The 21694-nt window shown below is 37.6% G+C and overlaps 1 protein-coding gene across 2 annotated transcripts; it reads left to right on the forward strand.

The window, feature by feature from the left end:
• The first annotated feature begins 8777 nt into the window (after window positions 1-8777).
• LOC308680048 (uncharacterized protein) lies at window positions 8778-19674 on the forward strand. Of its 2 annotated transcripts, none has more exons than XM_081347936.1 (18): window positions 8778-11284; window positions 11644-11761; window positions 12033-12125; window positions 12257-12467; window positions 12802-12971; window positions 13067-13165; window positions 13537-13769; window positions 13857-14035; window positions 14123-14216; window positions 14362-14706; window positions 14920-15037; window positions 15113-15204; window positions 15307-15424; window positions 15702-15818; window positions 16431-16622; window positions 16848-17000; window positions 17675-17877; window positions 18026-19674. In XM_081347936.1, the coding sequence occupies exons 1-17, from the start codon at window positions 11183-11185 to the stop codon at window positions 17875-17877; spliced, it is 2637 nt and encodes an 878-aa protein (XP_081204062.1). In that variant the 5' UTR covers window positions 8778-11182; the 3' UTR covers window positions 18026-19674. The 2 variants fall into 2 exon arrangements, with proteins under 2 accessions (XP_081204062.1, XP_081204063.1); XM_081347937.1 differs by having other exon boundaries at window positions 17681-17877.
• The last annotated feature ends 2020 nt before the right edge of the window (window positions 19675-21694 follow it).

Consider the following 21694-nt stretch of genomic DNA (forward strand, 5'->3'; position numbering starts at 1 on the left):
TATCTACATGTGAGATCTAAAGTGATCTAAGCGTGTATGTAGTCATAAAGACAGATTTCTCAACGTGACTGGTGTTGATTAAAAGTTGACATTTCAACACTTGGCAGCCATGATGAAATAGAACCTTGAGATCAAACACATACAGTGATAATCGCCCACTGGCTCCTGTCTGCAAACACCTAAAAAACACATGAACGTTTAACTGAGCATGAGAGTGATACGGCTCACCACAAAATGTCGTCAACACAAAAATGCAGCTGTTCATTTCATCTGCTGCCAACTCCTTTAAGTTATTCATCTGAAAAAAAAAAAAAAATGCGTTCATCATTATATTTTTAATCACAGAGACGAGATAGAGAAAAGAAATGCCTTCGGGAGGGTGGGGGGTGTACATTATTCCCAGAACTGATCCGGCATTGTTGCCCGCTTCGCCAAACATTCTGCAAATTGACTTTGAATGAATTTATTTTTAATGTGATGTTGATGCTGCGTCTACAGAAAGTGCAAGATTGCGTATGTGTAGAAGAGAAATTGAGAGCGAAATTCAATGAGAGCTAAAAGTCAAGAAAACGTCCTGTAGTTTGCTGTAGTGACCTTTGAGTTGATATAGTGAATAGAATAATTTGCGTTTAGTGGTCTACATTCACATTTACCCTGAAATGTATGTTGTTATACGATATGCATGCATATTCATGTGTGTACAATTTTCTGAACTATGATGCATATATAATTGGCCAATAAGAAATGGACAATTCGCTGTCCTTCCAGATTTCAGAGTCTCCTTCCCTCTTTCTGGTCTCCTCTGTGTCTTTGTTCTTTTCATCTCTGTCGCTGTCAGTCCAGCCCATACAAAGCAGCTCTCTCATCACAACATCCTGCTCCAATTGTAATTATTAATAAATTAATTATCAGCCCTTCTCTGTTCCAGACTAATTGAGTCCCATTGCAGGTCTTAAGTAGGACACGCTCCTATCAGACAAATGGAACGATATCCAGGGCTCATTCCTCAGGGTACGAGTCTTGGCCCACAGAACGCACAGTGCTTTGTTGCATTTCAAATGCCATGCAAGAAGAGTGAGATGTAAACAAAAATGACTTTGTTCTAGAGAGTGGTGGGGACGGTCGTGTCCGGGGGGTCATGTTATTGATATTCACCATGCTAAGAATGGTTTAAATTCATGTCCTGTCCTGATTAGCTTCATGCCAGTTTGTCATTAAGAGAAAATATCAGACAAATTTATGTTTGATCAAACATAAATGAACATGTTTTTAGTGAATTTTTAGTAAAAGCTCTCTCTTGACTGTAATGTATGGTTTGTTGTTAGACCGCATGGGTGGTTGTAGAAACTATGATGGAGGGAAACATGTATCAAAATGTATGAAAAAGTAAAGATGCATACCTCTGTTCCTGAGGTTTATCTATCACCACACCACAGACAAGCTGTCAGTGTCCAAAAGAGTGCTGAGGGATGCGGCAAACTTAAAACTCATATTTTGGCAAGTTAAGTGAACGGTTGGTCCTTCTTTGTTGTCTGAGATCCAGCAATGTAGCAATTTGACAACCACCAAACATAGTTTGATTAATTGAATCACAAGACACACCAGACCCATTTAAACTTGTCTTTATTGCTGTCTATGATTAGGTCGCCTGAGATGGATGTTAATATCAGTTGTAAACAGGCTGCTTACATTTTGTCCTGGGGCATTCGACTCCATGGGGTGCACACCCAGCTGAAGAGCAGATACAGTTCTTTGGAAATGTTTTGAGGTGTAGCCTTCTGAAGGAAACGACTTCTGAAAACCATGTTGTGTATCATGATCCACTTTGGCAGCTGCTCTATGAGGTTCATACTAGGGGTGGGAATCACAGGGTACCTCAAGCTACGATACACTATACATGGCTCATGATACCGATATCATCATGATACAGCAATTCTGCGGTTAATCAATATGATAGACACTCCTATAATGATATATCACGATATCTGTCTAACTATGAATACAAAATGCCCGTGAATAGGTTAAGTGCAGGTTTTCTCTCTTTATTCAAGTCCAAACTGTTAGAAAACAGCCCAAAAAGTTTTTCAGTCCGTAAATTAAATTGAACATTTTAAGTAAATTAAACATTTTCAATGAGATCAGGGTGATGGCGTTGCAAGTGGCTTTGCATGTTTGTGGTATTACCCGTGCACTTTACTTTTACCAGGCTGTTCTTGTCGCGTAGCCTACTGTTTGTGGATTTTGTTTGTCAAAGGCATAAAAGCCGAAGTGGGTTTAGACTTTGGACTTAAACATGGCTGGGGCATCTATTATTTTACTCACACTGCTGTCCGCCATCCTGTTAAAAACCTCTTTTTCTTAGGCTAGTTCACTTATGTTCACGTTTTCCTCATTCATGTGTTGAGGGCCTCCTCAAGGAGCCATGAAGTAGTGAAGCTGGGAGCAGGGAAATCTATATATTTGATATTTGGCCCCAGCGTATCGATTCTCCTATCGCCGGAGAAGGACACCGATATATATATTTTGTTCATACAGTATCTACATACACAAAGGGTATCTGATGCTCCAGAGAAGTGGAAGGTAGAAACTCTGGATGATCATTACCTATGAAGAACATGTCTAAGAAGAAAAAAGATTTGGTTGTAACTTATGTTGATCTAATATTTTCTCCATCATGGTGAGAAAAATGAGGTGTAGACAAAAAACTGTGACATTGCTATAGAAGGGCTATATTATTCACTGTAATGAATATGGTGTTGAAAAAGTGTATTTGCTGGCTTGGTGGTGCAATTCGGGGTGTGGAGTGAGTTTAGAGATAGGGAAGAGGGTTATGAGAGAAAATTGGATTGGAAGAAATTAAATGTGGAATAAAAAGGGTGGGTTGATTTGTCCCACTCATGAAGGTAGATGTGGTTGAGCAGGGGAAGGTGGAGGAAGGGAGCCTATAGACTAATGCAATCACATTAAATTTTAAATAATGTTATGCAGATAAGAAATGACAGAAGATGATCTCTTTGGGATGCTGAAAGAAAATCTGTCGATTATAATTCCAATACTCTAGAAACTAGCCCTTTTGCATTTGTGTGTAAACTTGGCAAAGCTAAAGAAAACATGAAAAAATAAAAATAAAAAAGAGAAAATGGGTTGGTTTGAAGGTGTTGAGATAGAGACGGTTTCTAAATTAGAATCATTCAGCAGTTAAATTGTATAATGCTTTTCCAATATGTCATGATAAAAATAATAAAAAAATAATGAAAAAACTAAGGTTCAGAAGACTAATATGTTCTCTCTGGCATAAGTAATGAAATAAATGTAAAGAAATGCAGCAGAATCAAAGCCATTACAACCTTTCTCGAACCTCCAGCTTATGAGGAATTTTAATTCGTTGGCCATTTGCAGACAACCTTGATTTTCCCTTGTGGCAAAGTGTTAATGAAACGGGAAAACTCCTACACTTATGAGCTTTTCAATTAATGCTCTTCTTTCTTCCGTTACCCAGAAGTGAGAGAGTGTGCTGAGCCGGTTTCCTTCAATTTCACCGTGGGCAAGACTCAGGCATTGAGTGCAAAGGTGCCAACTTCCATATTTAGTTAGTGAAGAGGCCATCCATTATTGAGCAAACAGAGAGCTGTCTGTCTCACTGCTTTGGGCCAACAATTAAATATATCAGGCACCATGGTGGAGGTGGGGTGTGGATGGGTGGAGGAGAGGCTCAGAAGAACAGGGCAGATGCAATATTGATGTCTTTAATTGAGGCTTTAAGTTGTACATGGTCAGTATTTCTATGCGTGTCTTTTTGTCTAGGGTGGTTTGGAAAGGTTGTGTAAATTACATGTTCTACATTGGTAAATGTGTGTAATTGGGCATGTTGTGGCTGGATTTAGAGAGATGCATAGCCAGACACAAAGGAAGTTCAGTTAGTGATAGAGAGGAATATACGGAATACATTATTGAAAACCCTGGGTCTAGATACAGTCTGTAATGTATTTCAGGTCTCGCCTCCATTCTCTTGGTAATTTTGTTGGGTAATATCTTGTTTTCTGTCTACAATGATCATTTATGTAGTATTGTGTGAAAATGCAAAAATAAAACCGTTATTAAATGGGTAGTGCTTGTTCGTTATTGGACAGTGTCGACCCCCCCCCCCCTTCCCTTTTTCTCTTTACTCTTATGGTGTGAGCTGGTGGTTCTAATTTGGTGAGAGAAAAACAAGTTGAGAATATTGATTTCAAAAGTCCGCCTCTGCCTTTAAAAGCAGCCGCATGGTTTCCTGCAACCTTCAATTGAGGCTGAGCATGTAGGTGTGGGTGTTCTCATTCAGACTCCATGTTCACACAAAATTATACATTAAAGGCTATGTTTTACTTCAGTCAGACTGAGAGAAAATAAACGAACACAAGCAATGTCTGTTCACACATACACAGGCATACAAGTCAGACAGAAAGGCCTAATTTATCTGATCATTATATATGTGTTTTCTTTCTTTGAACAGTTTACTGTTCTGACTGCTTGAGGATGTGAGACAACCCCTTCTTTAAGGTTGGGTAAAATAAAGAATTGAAGAATTTAATCGCTTTAACTTCATGACTTTAAATTGGCCACATCCCACAGGAAGTTTAATTGGAATCATGAAAAGTGGTATTTGATTATTTTTTTTTTTTAGTTCTTGAAAGAAGTTCACCAAGGCTACATTTATTTGTTCAAACATACAGTAAAAACAATAATATTGTCAAATATTATTACAATTTAATGTTTTTTTGTGAATATATTTTAAAATATAATTTATTCATGTGATGGCAAAATTGTATTTTCAGCTTCATTACAGTCTTCAGTGTCACATGATCCTTAAGAATCATTCTTGCTAATTTGATGCTCAATAAACATTTCTTATAAATGTGGAAACCCATCAATTTAATGCATTCTTGCTGAATGAGTATTCACTTCTTTCAAAAATAAAAAATCTGTCTGACTCTGAACTTTTAAACGGTATATAAAGTAAATTCAAGTCTGTTAAGGCAATTTTTTAAATTTATATTTGATTTAATCAACAGGTATTTTTCATGCTTCAGTTCTGAATGCATGGTTTTGCTATGTTGACATCCTTAGTTTTATTCAGAGCTACTTAAGTACATTTGTTTAAACTCTCTCTAAACATCTGAATCTTTTCCATTTACAGACCCATTACACCTCTTTAATATCTTCATCTCAGTTTTTCCTGGCTTTGCCTTCTCTTTTCACTCAGGAACAAGCTAACCACAGGTCGTGTGTATACATATCCCACAAATCTCTTGCTTCACTGGCTCTGATCTGTGGATTATGTTCAGAATACTCCTCACTGAGAGGGTGGCATATGTAGAGTTGAGACACGCACACACACGCACACACACACACACAGACAATAATTCCCACAAAAATACAGAGCATATGTGCCCTAACATCTCTGTAGCTTTAAGAAGACAAGTCTCTAATGCAGACATTACTAAACCCCTGCCATCATAGCCACAGAATGACACCACAGGACGTTGAGCGCTAACGCCTACAAAGTGCTTAAATATCTTAACATATTTAATGCATAATGAAAGAAGTTTCTGCACTTTGGGTGAAGTATTCCCAGGCAGTTTTTATGCACTATCTATCTGGTGGGAAACCTCCCTCTCACACACTGCATAAAACAAGGCAACGCTGGAGTCGAGGGGTTTGGAGAGACAGATAGAAAGCTTTCTGCTGCACATCCAATGTGTGTTTAGAAACACTCTGTACAATGATAGTCTCATGTTTGAGATACATATATATGATGTTTATCCTGTAGTAGTTACATGCTGTGTTTGTTTTTAGGAAATGTCAGTGGGCTGAAGAGCGCCTCTAGTGGTAAGCAGAGGTGTGCATCCATGCTTATTTTTTTTAATGCAAGGCCTCAATTAAAGCTGATGCACATATAACATTGAGGATATATGACTGTGCTACAAAATTTAATTCCATAATTTGATTTATTTCGGGGTTTTTTTGTGTGAAAGGAAATCTCCTTTATACAGCAGTAATGAAAAATATAATAACCATAAATAAATAAATATCAAGCTGTGAATGACATGCGTTGAAGTGCTCTGGCTTACTCTGGAACTCCATCTGTGCCAGCCTCAGGATCTATCATGTGTAATCCAGCTGATTGAGATGTTCAAGTCTCCTTGGAGTTGCACTCGCAGGTCTGGAATGAAGCAGTGGAAAAGATCAGGGAAGAGCACCCAATAACATCGAATAGATTCTTTGTTCCACAAGGTGATTTATCAACACACTGTCTTTTTGACTGTTCATTTCATAAATGGAGGGAATCAGAGGGAAGCACAAGAAATGTCAATGCACCTTTTCATTTCTGTTGGTATGCACCAATATTGAAATTCACTACAACAGTAACAAAAAAATAAAAAATAAGGATTTTAAATGCTACAAGATAGGGTATCGTGACAACAAAATGTACAATATGGAAAAATGGATATCCACTATGAGATTTGCAAAAGCTTACATTCAAAGGGAAAGTTTTCCTAAAACTGAAAATTGTCGCCATTTACTCACCCTCAAGTTGTTCCAAATCTGTATGTCTGTCTGTCGTCTGTGCATGTGCATACATGTTTCAGTGTTTGTTTTTCTGTCCATTCAGTGGAAGACAACCAAAATGGTTTGTTTACCAAGATTCTTTCAAATACCATTGATGTTCTGCAGAACATACAGGTTTGGAACGATATGGAAGAACTGATGACAGAATTATAATTTATCACTTTAACAGTGTTATGTTATTTGTATTTTCTAGTGAGTGTTAGATGACAGCAGAGGTAATCTAAATGTAAAAAAAAAAAAAAAAAATAACCAATATGGAACCGATATGTTGTGCGTCCCTAATTTTCAGAATGAATTTTGGAAATTTAATTTCTTAACTGTCTAAAGTGCATCCCATGGCATCATCTGCTGATTTTCTGCATTCGCTTGTTTTAAGCCTGTGTTTATGGGCCACAGAGGCCTCTCTTTTTTCGCTCCTCACAGGAAGTAATTTTTCTCCCATAGCGTAGCTGATGATAAGGCCATGATTCCTGCTTATCTGTCCCCCTTTAATTTCTCCTGATCTTTAAGTGTTCTTAAAAGGGGCCTCTGAGGGTGGTGATGAGCTCGCTCTAAATTGATTACCTGTTTCAGTGAACGCGCCGTTGCCTGCAGATTCTATCAGCTCTGCTGTCAGGACCCTCGCTATTTCAATTTGATCCGATTTAATGAGGGGGAGGATGGGAGCTGTGTGTCTCTACGTGTGTTTACATTTAAGTGTGTGTATATGCGCGCTACTGCCTCGATACAATCGCATTTGTCAGCATGATCCTTTTTAAGTGCATTTCAATTAGAGAACGATTCACTTGATTCTATTACTCCCTACTCTCGTTGCCCTAATGTGTGCCACTGCTAGAACAAGCCACGTCTAATGTACACTATTTAATTTCCTTAATTGAGCTAACGTGCTTTTCATATCCTAATTCCTCGAATAATCTTTGATTTGCGCACCACACATGCTGGGATGTAATGAAAGGGGGCAGTCGAAAACATCTGTTAGAGCTCTGATTGAATCAGCTCAGTAACATCTGCAGTTATGAGGGCGTTAGCAGCCAGCCTGGCCCTTTTATCTACTTACGCCAATTATCCTCAATGCCGGCTAACTGAACCGATATTAATATGGATGTATTTGAGGATCCGGTTTCCTGAGCCACTGTCAAGCATTGTAAAACAAGGTGGATGTTCGTTACGTTCTTTGATTATGTTCTTTTCTAAGATATAGAGTGTTGCTTGTAAATCCGGAATAATTTCCACCAATCAGTAGTAGTTAATTGGTTACTCACGCAGTGACGTACCCATAATTGCAGGACATGCCAACCCAGTCTCACGGCAGTTCGTGACATAGTCACGAAATTTAATCTATTGATTCGTGTTCGTGGACACGATTTTCCCTATTTTTTCGTGTCACTCAGCACGACTTTCAATCTAATGTATTTCAATGGGACGTATTTTTCGTGCCTGCACCACGTTTTTCTTTCGAGAGCACAGTATTGTTTTTTCTCAATTGTAATTCATTTTGCTAAGAGCTACATTACTCAATATTTAATCAAGAGATTTTAATCGTCGTTTTTATTGCTTTATATTCGGTTGGCTACTCAACATTAATCTATTTATTCGTGTCCAAGGGCACAAATATCCTTCTTTTTTTCGTGTCACCCAGCACGACATTCAATGTATTTCAATGGGACGTATTTTTCGTGCTTGCACGTCTTTCTTTCGGGAACACACAATTGTTTTTTCTCAAATGTTGGGCTATTCCTTTTGCAAACTTAAAGGGCTACATTACTCAACATTTAATCAGGAGATTTTAATCCTCGTTGTATTGTATTCGGTAGGCTACTCAACACGAATTTATTCGTGTCCATAGGCACGAATTTCCTTCCTTTTTTCGTGTCACTCAGCACGACTTTCAATCTAATGTATTTCAATTGGACGTATTTTTCGTGCTTGCACCACGTTTTTCTTTCGAGAGCACAGTATTGTTTTTTCTCAATTGTTATTATTTTGCAGACTTTAAGGGCTACATTACACAACATTTAATCAGGTGGTTTTAATCATCTCTGTATTGTATTCGGTAGGTTACTCAAAAACAAATTGATTCGTGTCTATGGGCACGAATTTCCTTCTTTTTTTCGTGTCACTCAGCACGACTTTCAATCTAATGTATTTCAATGGGGCGTATGCACCACGTCTTTCTTTCGAGAGCACACTATTGTTTTTTTCTCAAATGTTTGGCTATTCCTTTTGCAAACTTTAAGGGCTACATTACTCAACATTTAATCAGGAGATTTTAATCCTCGTTGTATTGTATTCGGTACGCTACTCAGCACAAATTGATTCGTGTCCATAGGCACGAATTTCCTTCCTTTTTTCGTGTCACTCAGCACGACTTTCAATCTAATGTATTTCAATGGGACATATTTTTCGTGCTTGCACCACGTTTTTCTTTCGAGAGCACAGTAGGCTATAGTTTTTTCTCAATTGTTATTAATTTTGCAGACTTTAAGGGCTACATTACACAACATTTAATCAGGTGATTTTAATTCTCGTTTTTATTACTTTATATTCGGTATAGGCTACTCAACATGAATCTATTGATTCGTGTCCCTAGGCACGAATTTCCTTCTTTTTTTCGTGTCACTCAGCACGACTTTCAATCTAATGTATTTCAAAGGGACGTATTTTTCGTGCCTGCACCACGTCTTTCTTTGCAACATGGTCTCACCCCTATTCGTCACATAGGCTCAGCATAGGCTATGCCGTTTGGTCATTTCCCCCTCACGTCCAAAGCCGACGTTGAGGGTACCCCCTATTCGTCACTTGACAACGGAGAGGGTCGTCCGATAGATTTGAGTGCAAATCACTCATCTTTGAATTTTGAACTTTTATTATTTTCCTAAACCTAACTCTTTTTCCTCTCTTTTTATATAATTTTGGGCTACATTAAAATTACATAATTACAAGACGGTATATTTTCTATTTGCTTAAAACATTCCTTCATTTAGGTGGGATATTTTATAATTTTCGATCACATATTGTGGTAATTTCCCCCTCACGTCCATAAGCCGACGTTGAGGGTAGCTAGCTGAAACCCTTTTCTAAATCGGTAATATCACGATTTTTCCTCTTTTTTATATTATTGTGGACTACATTAAAACGACATAATTGCAGGACTGCATATTTGCTGTAGGCTTAAAACATGCCTTAATTTATTGTGGGATATTTTATAATTGTCGATGTTATTTCAAATTGCAATGGCTTATAGTGAGCCTACTTTTCTTTTTTTTCTGCGCCCCAAAAAAGAAAAAAGAAAAAAAGAATAGCCTACTTTTATAGAACTTTCATCTCAATACTGTTTATGCAGTTGTAATAAATTAATTATATAGCCTACTGCAGAAATGTTTATATTACTTTATATGGACATATCCTTTCGCAAAGAGATGGATGTATTCTGGGAAGTGATATGTGTTTAAATGTAATGGCTACATACTCGTTTTTCCTTCACTTGGACATTTATGCTGACCCCTTTAAAATTGAGCACGGATATAAAATATTAAGACTGTACTTTTAATTATGATTGATATTTTGGCGCAATTTTGTGCAACACGTCACTGTGTGCGACCATCGCAGAAACCATTGCCCAGCGCGATTCCACCACGGTAAGTCGCTTACAACAGTCTAATAAGCAAGATGAATTCATAAGCATTATTTACACGTCCAAAATGAAGAAAATTACGAGTTAAAAAAAAAAAAAACATGTTCTAAGCCTAGATATATAGCTGTAGATGTATATATACAAAATAAAATTATGAGTAACGTTAGCCTATTTCCACATAAAAAAAACATGTTGTGATATATATATCATGTCCACATGATGTAGTCCACATATATTTTGGACGTGTAACTGCTTATTGAGAATTTATTGGGGGAATAGTAATTGGGGACATTTAGATGATGTGATTTTCTCTCGATCATCGTGGTTCACACTCAACGTCACTGTAATGTGTTAGTAATAACAATATTATCACTTGGTCTAACGTTATACTGCACATAACGCTGCCTTTATGGCGAACCCCAGGCACATGTTACGCGCCTTTAAAAAAAAATGTTAACTTACGCGACTTTTAACAGTAGCACAGGAAATAGAAACAACGTGAATCTGTATTTATTTATCCTAAGCATTTACAAGAAAATGGGAATCACTCACTATTAGGGTACACTTTTTAAATCTTATATCAACAACACTACATAATTAACATTTTCTGTTGTTCTCCATGCAGATCCTGTCAAACATATCACCTGTCGAACCTATCCGAACCTGATTTTCAAAACCCAAAGGCACTTTTAAGAGCCAACCTCTATCTCTTCATTATTTTCTATATCTTACATCCTCTCTTTCATCCTCAATCTTTATCTATCTCACAGTCTTTATCTATTGCTCTTTCTTTCCTCCCTGTCTGTCTTTGTCTAGCACTACTTGTCTGTCTTACCCATCTTTGTCAGTCTGTCTGTTTGTATCTGACTGTCTGTCTGTCTGTCTGTATCTGACTGTCTGTCTGTATCTGACTGTCTGTCTGTATCTGACTGCATTGCAATGGCCACCAAGCATAAACTTGATTCAAAGGATCCCCACTACCAAGAGGGGAGACGCATGGCTCTGGAGCTGAAACATGAACACATTCTAGCTGAAGCCAAGGTTAGAGTTTTTGTACACCTCAATCATTTTATAAAAACAAACATAAATTAAAGTAAAACGTGATGAGGAATATGTAAGAATGATGAGTGCAGAAGATTTTATACAGGTATATTGCATGATGCATCCTGCCATGTTCTGTGACGTGTTAATAAGGGAATATAATAATAATAATAGTAGTATATGCAGTTCCATCCCTCTGAGTTACAGAGACTTGGAGAATCTATTCCAAGGCTCATTTAAGCTGTTCAACACCTTACTAACACACTATGTTGTGTTTTCCTTTCACAAGTTACCTGCCTTTTGGTTACCGTACTTTTATCAACATCAGTCTTACAAGAAATATTCACTCCAATACACAGAGAGCAGCTGATGAGAGGAAACGTGTACGAGACCCTCCACACACCTCTAAAAGGGACTCTGTAGGACGTGGTAAGCCGAGGGGGAGGCGAGGAGGGCGACGCCATGCCTCCGCTACAGGTTATATCTGAATTATTTGACATTTGTAGGAGGAATTTACAATGATAATGTTGGACCAACTCAAATTAGAACACTGTAATTGTTTATTGAGAGTTTAAGATATTCAAATAACTAAAAAAACATTAGTGACACTATTGTAGAAGACACTACCAAGTACTTAACAAAAATATGTCTGATTTCATAAATTGTTTAGTATATAGTTTGAAAAGAAGAACAAGAATAGAGTGTGATAGCCTAACTTGTTCTTATTCTTCTATGTGCTGTTTTACAGCCACATACCCCACGGTTGAGGGCTCCCTGTCATCCAGTGTGGAGGTTCCACTTACTGCAATCTCAACAAAACTAAATCCTCAAGGGGAATTTGGTAATTCACAGTGATTAATTTAAGCTTGCACAGTATAAAAAAAGTGTTCATTCTAATACTGATCAGTTGACTTTTAATTGTTCCTTATCTAAATTATCCCTTACCGCTTTATTTTTGGATTTTCTTTACAGAAAAAAATATGGAGAGGCTCTCTGATATTTTGGCGTCATGTCCTTCTGCTGCTCAGCCTCAAAGTAGCTCTGCATCATCATGGTCTTTTCGGCAGCAGAAAGCCTCTGAGCGCTGGAAAGAAGCAAGACCATACCACCTAAAATGCCTTATTTCAATAGAGGCTGTTGGTCATCCCCTGTGTTGCCTTTGCAACGAGCCTGCTGTTATTAGGTTGGTTTTCATTAATATCAAACTTCAATTACCCAGGGTAGGTTTGCAGAGTGCCCTGCTTTATAGGCTAAGATGCATGTCTTTTGGGATGGGAGAAGACTTAGATACCCAGATGAAAAACACATTAATGAGAAAAGTACATCTAGGACCTTCTTGCTGTGAGGTGACAGTGCTAAACACTGAGGCACTATGCAATCCTATACAATAAAATCAAACCTAGTAAAAGGTAAATAGCTTAAATAGAGTGTACAGTACTTTATATGAGTTATTCATATAACATATAATAATGTATTATATTATAATATTAATTTTATATATATAATTTTCTCCTTAGGTGCAGGGAGTGTCTTCCTGAGGAGTGGTTCTGTGGGGACTGTGATGTATTGCATCACAAAAAACATCCACTCCACAACAGGGAATGCATGATTCGTGGTTTTTTTGAAGCCATTCCTCCGACCACATGCATCATTAAAGGGGAGGATGGATATTGCACCCATGAGCAAGGTACGTTCTCACGAAAGCTTTAATTTTGCTGTTCAATGTGTGTCTGCAGACAGTTACAGATAATCTAAATGATTGGTTTTCCTTCTTTTTGCCAGCTTGCATTTTGCCAACTGTGAAGGTGCCAGACTGCTCCTGTGGAGGCACAAACTTCACTGTGTTACCAGGCAAACCAGTGATTTTAATTACCATCAATGGTAAAAAAAATAAAATAAAAATATATATATATATATATATTGTAGATGTGATGTTTTTCACACTATTGTGCTGTGGCATTGTGCTTACAATTGCAGAAGTGACAGAAATATGGAATAGCACATGGTAATGTTATTAACTGAAACAAAGACAGATGTTTTTTTTTTTTTTTTTGTCCTAGCATCTTTCCAGCATGATGTCCAATCAACACAGCAGTGTGGAATTTAGTGAATTTGAAAATATAAATGTGGGATTATAGGAACTTGCGCAATGTCTCTTAACCATTCACAATGTGCATAATGAACTAAGTGTTGTAAAATTAAGTATGTGGTAAATGTGTATTATATTTTTAATTATTTTTTTTTGTTCCAAGGGCGTTTTGACTTGCATCAGCCATTGTATGAATGTCAAACATGCCAGCAGCAGTGGACCCCTGACTTTAAAGACCTCCTAAGAAGTGGATATTGGCCAGCCTCCGTCACCAATTCCACACTTTATACACTGGACCTCTTGAGCTCCTTTCAGGAACTCAAGATCATCTCTCCGGGATTCTCCAGACAAGCCTTCGCAAAGCTGCTGGAACATCGCACTAAGTGTGGAGGAAGAGTAAGTGTAAATGTTATTACCATTTTATAAAAAAAATTCCATAAGCAGACAATATCAAAATACTATTTCATTCTATATATTTTCCAGTCTGGATCTATCAACGGCGATGCACTGCAGCGTAGCTTCTTAGAGCTTTCGTATGCATCATTTGAGGAAGACCAGCTCTGCTGTAGTGCTCCTTTCACCTGCCCAGCCTGCACACCAGAAATGTTGGCTGTTTCAGCAGATGGAAACAGAAAGCTATATCGCTTTCGCCGAAACGGAAGGTGATCTTTCTTCCAGTCTTTTTATTGATTTATTTTCTTACTTCATATATTTCATGAATGGATTTTCTATTTTTCTTTCTTCCTCAGCTCTGATGATCCTGGCTTTTTTGAGGGGCTCTTTGTGGCTGAAGACAGCGCGGTGTCTAGATTTGTCGACACCATACAGAAAGCAGTGAAAAATGCAAGTTGACAAAATAGTTGTTACAATAATAAACGTAACCCCCACTTCAATTACTCCTGCATATCAATTACAAAATCAAAATGCCATATATTGAATGACACCATTGCTTTTATTTGATTTGTCGTGTTTGTTTTGTGTTTCATAGACACAGGGAAGAGGCACATGTGGGGACTCCCAGTGGACAGCAGCGAGGGAAACTTCAAGGAGGGCTTCAAAATTGGATGAAGAGGGGATGGAGGTTGCTGTGTGTCGCCATGGGTTCCTTTTGAAAGCCCTTAATATGTACAGGGGGGAGATATTTGCCTACCCTCTGTACCTTCAGAAGGAGCTCATGCCAGCCAAGGCACAATTCTTCGCAATGGACGTGGCATGCAAATACTGGCCATACCTGGAGAAAGTTGCTAGTGTCCTTCCTGCTCTTCAGGAACTGACCACTATGAAACCCTTTCTCAGTGTAATGCATGCTCGAGCCCATGCTACTAAGTGTGAGGTGTGTATAATATTTTGGCATCTTATGTACATTTGTAATATTTACAAGCACATTAATAATATTAAATATAAGTTAAGCTACACTATGTTATCTTGTGTTTTTGCATAACCATTTCTTGCATGGAATGTAATGCCCTTTGATGCAAATTGTGGTTTGTGATATTGGGCTATATAAATAAAATTAAATTGAATTTCTTCCACCCTTTACTAACAGATTAATTGGAGTGGCAGGAACCAGGAAGGAGCAGGGACTACCGCTGGTGAGGAGGTGGAGCAAGTGAACAGCTACCTCTCACGTTGTGCCCTGACGACCAAATATATGTCCAAAGCAGGTGACCGGAGTTTGCAATATTCTTGTAAAAAATTTTTAGATTGATCATCATAACCTCATTATTTGCTTTCAACAGCACGGGTGGACATGCTTACGTTGCATGCAATGGGGTGGAACGAGAAAAAAAATATCTCTTTACATCAGGCACTTTCCACAAGATATGTGAAGGTAAGTCTCATATTAATTGTTTTGTGTGTCCTTTTGTTGTGTTTACTTGGCCTGTTGTTAATCAAGTTTTAATCCTTATTATTGTATAACACTGTTCATCAGACTTGTCAGAGACTCCATGATGAGACTGCAAGGCTAGCTGACCTAAAAACAGAGCTAGATTGCACAGATGAAGTGGTGTCACAGTGGCTATCTGATGTAAAGGAATGGGCAGCTGGTGGTAAGCATGACCAGATAAAAGAAACAACAAACATCCCTTTCTACAATCTAAATTTTATGTTTGATATTAAAGAGCAGCAAAAAATAGTAGGTTGATCATCATCTAATGTGATGCCACATTTATGATGTCAGGTTTATTAGTATATTCCAGTTTCCTGCAGGAAGTGCACATACAAAGTTTAAATAAGTTTGATTAAAAGGTTTTACATGAAATTCAAGCAGAGAAACGGTTCTGTGTTGTTTTAACAGTGAATTTGCTTTCGTTATATCTTCTACAGAGACACCTGATACATCTCGTGCCAGTCAAGGCACCACACACAGAGGACTTCAGCAGTCAATTGAGGGGCTCTACCTTAGTGTGAGGCACCGGAAGCGAACCCTCTACCGTCAGAATGGTATAACTATATAATATAATATAATAGGTTGATAAGTTCAGGCTACTGTATGCATCCTACTCCACCAACATGGAATTAGCAAATAAGTGTAGTAGCACAGTTCAGCTCAATCGTTGAATTCTGTTCTTTAAATGACCAGTCTGTAGGATTTAGTGGTAGGAATTAGTGGCATCTATCAGTGAGGTTTGACGATTGCAACCAGCTTCCCTCACCTCTATCTTTCCAAGCTACGGTAGCCGACGAGAAAATGTGAGAGGTACTATCTAGTGTTTGTTTGTCCGTTGTGGGCTACTGTAGGAACATGGAGGTGCAACATAGAGGCCTCCGTGGAAGGGGAACGTATTTAGATAAAAAACTGCCAATTCTAAATTAATTAATGCACAATTATTATTTTCAGGCAATCATGAAAATCATGCAAATAGATTCCCCCCTAAATGTTACACCTTGGACAATTTGTTTCCCATGTCAGTCTACATTATAATTTTCACATACTGTATTTCATTATGTTTTCAATAACTGCAGCTTTGCTTTTCAATTTTTTGGTGCTATAATTTTTTTATTGTTGAAGAGTTCTGTCAAAAACCTCTGCCTCTGTACTTCATGTCTTTCTAGACAGCAGCAAGTTTCGCCATCGCCTTCGAAGGAAGCTGGCAGAAGACAAAAAACTCCTTCTTCAGGAGATACAGAAATACAATGATCTTGTACTAGAATCGGCAACAAACATTGACGTAGCTGTGGTGGAGCATTCCCTAACTGGAGAGAGTACTGTGTCTCAAATATGGCCGTGGGAGGTTCATGGCAGTGGTATGTCTGTTTGTAGATGCTTCACAGGAATTTATTTACAGTTCTGCTTTATAGAGTATACTGAACTAAGGCATGCATGTTACATATTGAGTGTTGTAATATTAATTTAGTTTAATGGTGTATTTTCAGTTTTCTTATGTATCGATTTGATTAAAAAAAAGTCAATGTTTGCAGTGATTATGCAAGATTGTCTCATGGATACATGTAACTGTTATTGATTCTTAGCAAATATTTCGATCAAGAAACGAGTGCACGACCAAGTGATGTTAACAAGGCGACTGCATGAGGAAACAAGCGTTTTGGTGTTGGAGATGGCACAACACTGCACGTGGTTGCAGAGCCTGGCAATGGTTCTCAAGAACAAGTTGGCTGAGGAGGGTAAGTTTAATTAAAACCCTGTCCATCTAATGTGTTTAAAAAAAACATACAAAAAAACACATCAGTCACAGAACTTGGATGGAGTAGAACGGTTATGGCTCTCTTTGCCGTGGTCCTTTGGGATATACATAAAATGGGGATTACAATTGTTACTGTAGCTATGGTAACAAGTCAGTAAGGTTGTAAAGATTGATGCTTGAAAGATGTGCAGATATGTTGTATTATGGCTGTTACTTGAAAGCGTAAATGAACAAAAGAATTTTGACCATTGTAATTTGTGTCCTGATATGTTACATGGGGTTAGCATAACATCAAGATTAATCTTATTATTATTTCCTCCAGTCAACATAGAAAACCTTGATGGTCAGGAACTAACACAATGTGTTACTTCAGCATAACTGTAGTGAAGAAGAAAACTGTTAACTTAAAACAGCTATCAGACATGGGCACAAAACGCTTATATGCTGCTTTGGGCCTCCCTCCATAAAGTCATCTCAGTGAGCCGTCATGTTGCCTCAAGTCGTTTTATACAGAAGCTAGCCTGGTCCCATGTCAGCGATACACATAAAAATGGCAACCATCCTGCTATGTAGATTTTAATAGGTTAGTTCTTTGGCCTTATTGAATAATCTTAACATAGTTTGTCTTTAATGTAATCTCTTTTGTATTTTGAGACGTAGACAAGGGAAATGAGGGACTTTGCTGTCTCTTAAGAAGAAGACTGTCAGAGGTGTCAGAAAGGTTCCAAGTGGTCCTCCAACAGTATAAGACTGCCTTAGGTCCTGAGGCCTCTGTCCTTCTACATGTTGAAGAGGAAGATCAAAGTGGCCTCAGTAGTCCAGACACCAGTGAGGATGAAGAGGAAAACACAATTTAGGTCATTTATTTATTTATTAATATGTATGTTTGTTAGTTTTTGGAATAACCCCCTAATACTGTTATTCTTAGTAATTTATTTGTGTATTTTATTTATGCTAAAACAGCTGAAATTCAGCCTCTTATTATTGTTTTCTGTATTTCCCCAGATGGAAGCTGAACGAAGGACTGTGTTGAAGGAAATGGACTTGCCCTATATCTGTGTATTATTAGTATGCTGATTTACCTCATCAAAATCTGTGTGCATTATATCTTGTTGAAAATTCAAACTGTAGGTGCGTCCCAATTCGCATACTATCCATCCTAAATAGCATTCGAAAATAGAATTAGTACGTCCCAAATCGTTGAAATGAGTGTTCCAAATATACCCGGATGGTCTACTATTTCCGGTCAGAATCCGAAGTGCAGATCGATGCACACTATAACGGCTAATATTGCCCACAACCCATCGCGCGTTGGACGAGGATTCGGTTAGAACTACAAACACGAGTGAAAAGTGTTAAAAAACTACAGACATGGAGGACGCGTGAATCCAGCGGTTATGTAGAGAGGTTTAGATAAAGGGGTTAGAGTGATTAATTATCAGTATCTAACCTGACGAAAATGTATTTATTCAGTGTTGTCTACATTATATTGCATCTGCAGATGCATTGTGGACTTTTGTAAAGATACGTTTTAGCCATTAACTTTTACATCATTATATTCAAATTGCAAACACATGAGGAGAGTCTCCGCATGAAAGACCCACGACTGGCAGATCAACGTGCAACTACATTTCTCTCCGAAACGGTAGAAAATAAAATTAGATTGAATGGAGAATTTTAACAAGATGATTGACAGGGCAGTTAACGGTGACATGATGCACGCGACAGATCTGTCCATTAAGATGACAAAGTAGTATGTCCCAAAGCTAGTATGTCCTAAATTTAGTAAGCACATTGCACAGTTCAATGAAGATGCACAAACCTACCAGTATAGGTGCACCAATCTTAGCCAAAAATGTCAACTTAGCATGTATGATATTACCAGATGTAATTACTGGGCTCACATGATATTTGGGTAGTGTATTCATACTCTTTTAAGAGAGACTCCCCTTGATTGTGGTGACCCTGTGACCTTTCCTTTTGCACCAACATCAGGCCAAACTTTTGACTTGCATACAACAAATGTTATGAACCAATTTTTGTATTTTGCTGAGCAATGAATCATGTCATTTTTGTTGACCTCATGACATTCCCTGTAGCACAACCATTAGACCAGAATGTAAAATTTGACATTGTATTTGATATTGTCTAATTGTGCAGATTGCCATGAAATCTTGTAAGCACATGATGACTTTGGTGACCTCATGACCATTCCTTTATCATCACATTTAGGCCATGATGTAAAAACTCATTCTTGATTACTTGCATTTCTCCACATTTACTTATTCTGCGGTGCAGCAGCAGTGTCTGTGTCTGTCTATGTCATTTTTTTTTTCAGAGGCTGCCTATGGATCGCTATTTGATTGAGTGTATTATACTGTAGGATATAACTGTTGTGTAATTTTATATTACTGCACAGATGCATTATAGTATGTAACAGAAAAATACACTGTTTTTTTGTTATGATTATTCTTTATTGTATATTATTACAGATGACTTGATTCTCTTTTCTGCTGGAGCTTTTCAAGTGAACTTAACCTCACAGTCCAGTGTTTTTTAAATACAGCCTTATGGCTTGTTTGACAAATATGCATTTGGTGTATTTTCAGTAGTATTGTTGTAAAAGACAAGAAATAAAGTATTTCCAAAGATGAGCATTTTATGTTTTTTTCTTTTTCATCCATTATTATTGAAAAATAAGATTTTATATTTTTATGGTTGATAAAAGTCAATAGCTGGAGAAAAAAAACATCACGTATTTATATGTGGAATTTTTTTTAATTTAACATCACACTGCATTATTAATTCATTACTTTAATGCATGTCTTTTTACTTATTTTCAAACCAACCTGGCTTGTAATTAAACAAGATCGATCTAGTATAATAAGTAATGTGTATCTAAGGTGTGTTAAGGCATGTTACAGTTTTACTCGATTGCTGAAACACTAACCCTAACCCTAAAATTTCAAAACCATAACACCATTCATCAAAAAGCACACCCTTTTCCCCAAACTATAAACACTATTCCCCAGTTTTGACACATGAGTAAGATTTCTTGAACTTTCACTGCAAAACTTTACACACATATCCCTTCATTTATCATTGCCGTACACAATGTTGTAATTTAGAAAGCACTAGCATTCAGCACAGCTTCAGCTCAATTAGCACACAATCACCCAGGAGGAAACACAAAGAGTCAAAACTGGTCACACAGCAATCGAGAACCTTCAATATATCGATGAAAGGGATAAGATGAGAGGGGGAGGAGAAGGGGGAGGGCAAAAAGACAAGCAGTCTCAGATGAGATTTGTGCCTTTTTAGTTGACCATGTTCTTGTCCATGGTAGGCTATGACTAAGGAGGCTGGGCGACGAGTACAGCCAAACTTGAGAGTCACTTCACCGTCGCTTCCATTACAGTTTTTCTCAATTGTTTACACACAAATACTGGTACTTGAGACACAATGAGCACAACATGTAACGCATTCACGAACCCCCTGAACCAATTCTGCGAAACTACAAGGACAATTCCTGCTTTACACTCAAATTGCAGTTCTAAAACCATTTTCAAAACACTACACACAATTCTCTGCTTATGGCACAATTTTCATGCAGAAAATCTCTTGTTTTCACAAGGAACACACTGCCATTCAAATATGCACACTGACTCTTCATATGGGCAAACACCCGTCACACAGTTTTACAATTAACAATCAGAGCTTTAGCATAAAAGAGCAACAGGTCAGCTCTTCAATGGGGCAATGGATGCCAACATTTTTTACTGTAAATGTACACAGGCAATTCTTCTGTTGTTTTGTATGTAGACAACTCTATGTACAACTTTTTAATTGGTTGGGATGTACACTGTGTACATTGTTTTTGTGGGAACAATAAAATGTATTTGTTACCGTGTATTTGTGTGTTCTGAGTATAAAAACAATATTCTCAGATATTTTACAACATTTATGTATGTACTGTCTGTAGTAAGTGTAACACTGAACAAGAAAATACCTAAGTCATTATGATGGATGGAGAAGAAGTGTTTTCCATTCATCATAGTGTTTTACACTGAACACATCAGTGTTCAACTGGTTCTTATAAATGTCTATTCATATGATGGTTTGTGTGTGTCATTTGAAAACAAAATACCATTTTGAGAAGAAATAACATTGTTTTGAATGTAAAGTTTCATTTTGCAGGAGAATTGAGGGGTTTTGCCCATTGTGTGTGTGTTTTTTGATTTGTGTGTAGAGTTCTGAGAATATGAGGCATGCTTTCAGAAAATGTGTGTAAACAATCAAGAAAAACTGTATCAGAAACTTCAGGGAGGAAAAAAGGTACAGTAGGGGTCAGACTGCTCTCTACTGTAACTTTTGAGTGCTGTACTCTGTGCTGTGACTACACATACTGTACATGTATGGTGGCTGTTGCACTATACTACTTTAATGAAAAGAAATGCATCAAATTGCCTCACATACAGATATATGCTTCCATTTTATAAAAAGGATGCATTATCAGTGCTTCTAATTTTGTAGGACACGATGGATTGGAAGAAGTCTGCCTGCACATTTCATTTCATGCGTCCCAGGGGATTTTACCCCCAATGACTGGTTAGGACCAAAGATGGGATGCTGGAGCAGAATCATCTTTATTGGTGTTATTTGGTGTATTGTTTT

The sequence above is a fragment of the Scardinius erythrophthalmus genome (genome assembly GCF_964197995.2).
Source record: "Scardinius erythrophthalmus genome assembly, chromosome: 19".
Taxonomy (NCBI): domain Eukaryota; kingdom Metazoa; phylum Chordata; class Actinopteri; order Cypriniformes; family Leuciscidae; genus Scardinius; species Scardinius erythrophthalmus.

Excerpts from the sequence above, each read along its gene's own strand:
- LOC308680048 (XM_081347936.1), top strand. The coding sequence starts at position 11,183 with ATGGCCACCAAGCATAAACTTGATTCAAAGGATCCCCACTACCAAGAG. Across the intron at positions 12,972-13,066 it reads ATATTGCACCCATGAGCAAG|CTTGCATTTTGCCAACTGTG; the intron begins GTACGTTCTCAC and ends TCTTTTTGCCAG. Across the intron at positions 14,036-14,122 it reads CGCTTTCGCCGAAACGGAAG|CTCTGATGATCCTGGCTTTT; the intron begins GTGATCTTTCTT and ends TTTCTTCCTCAG.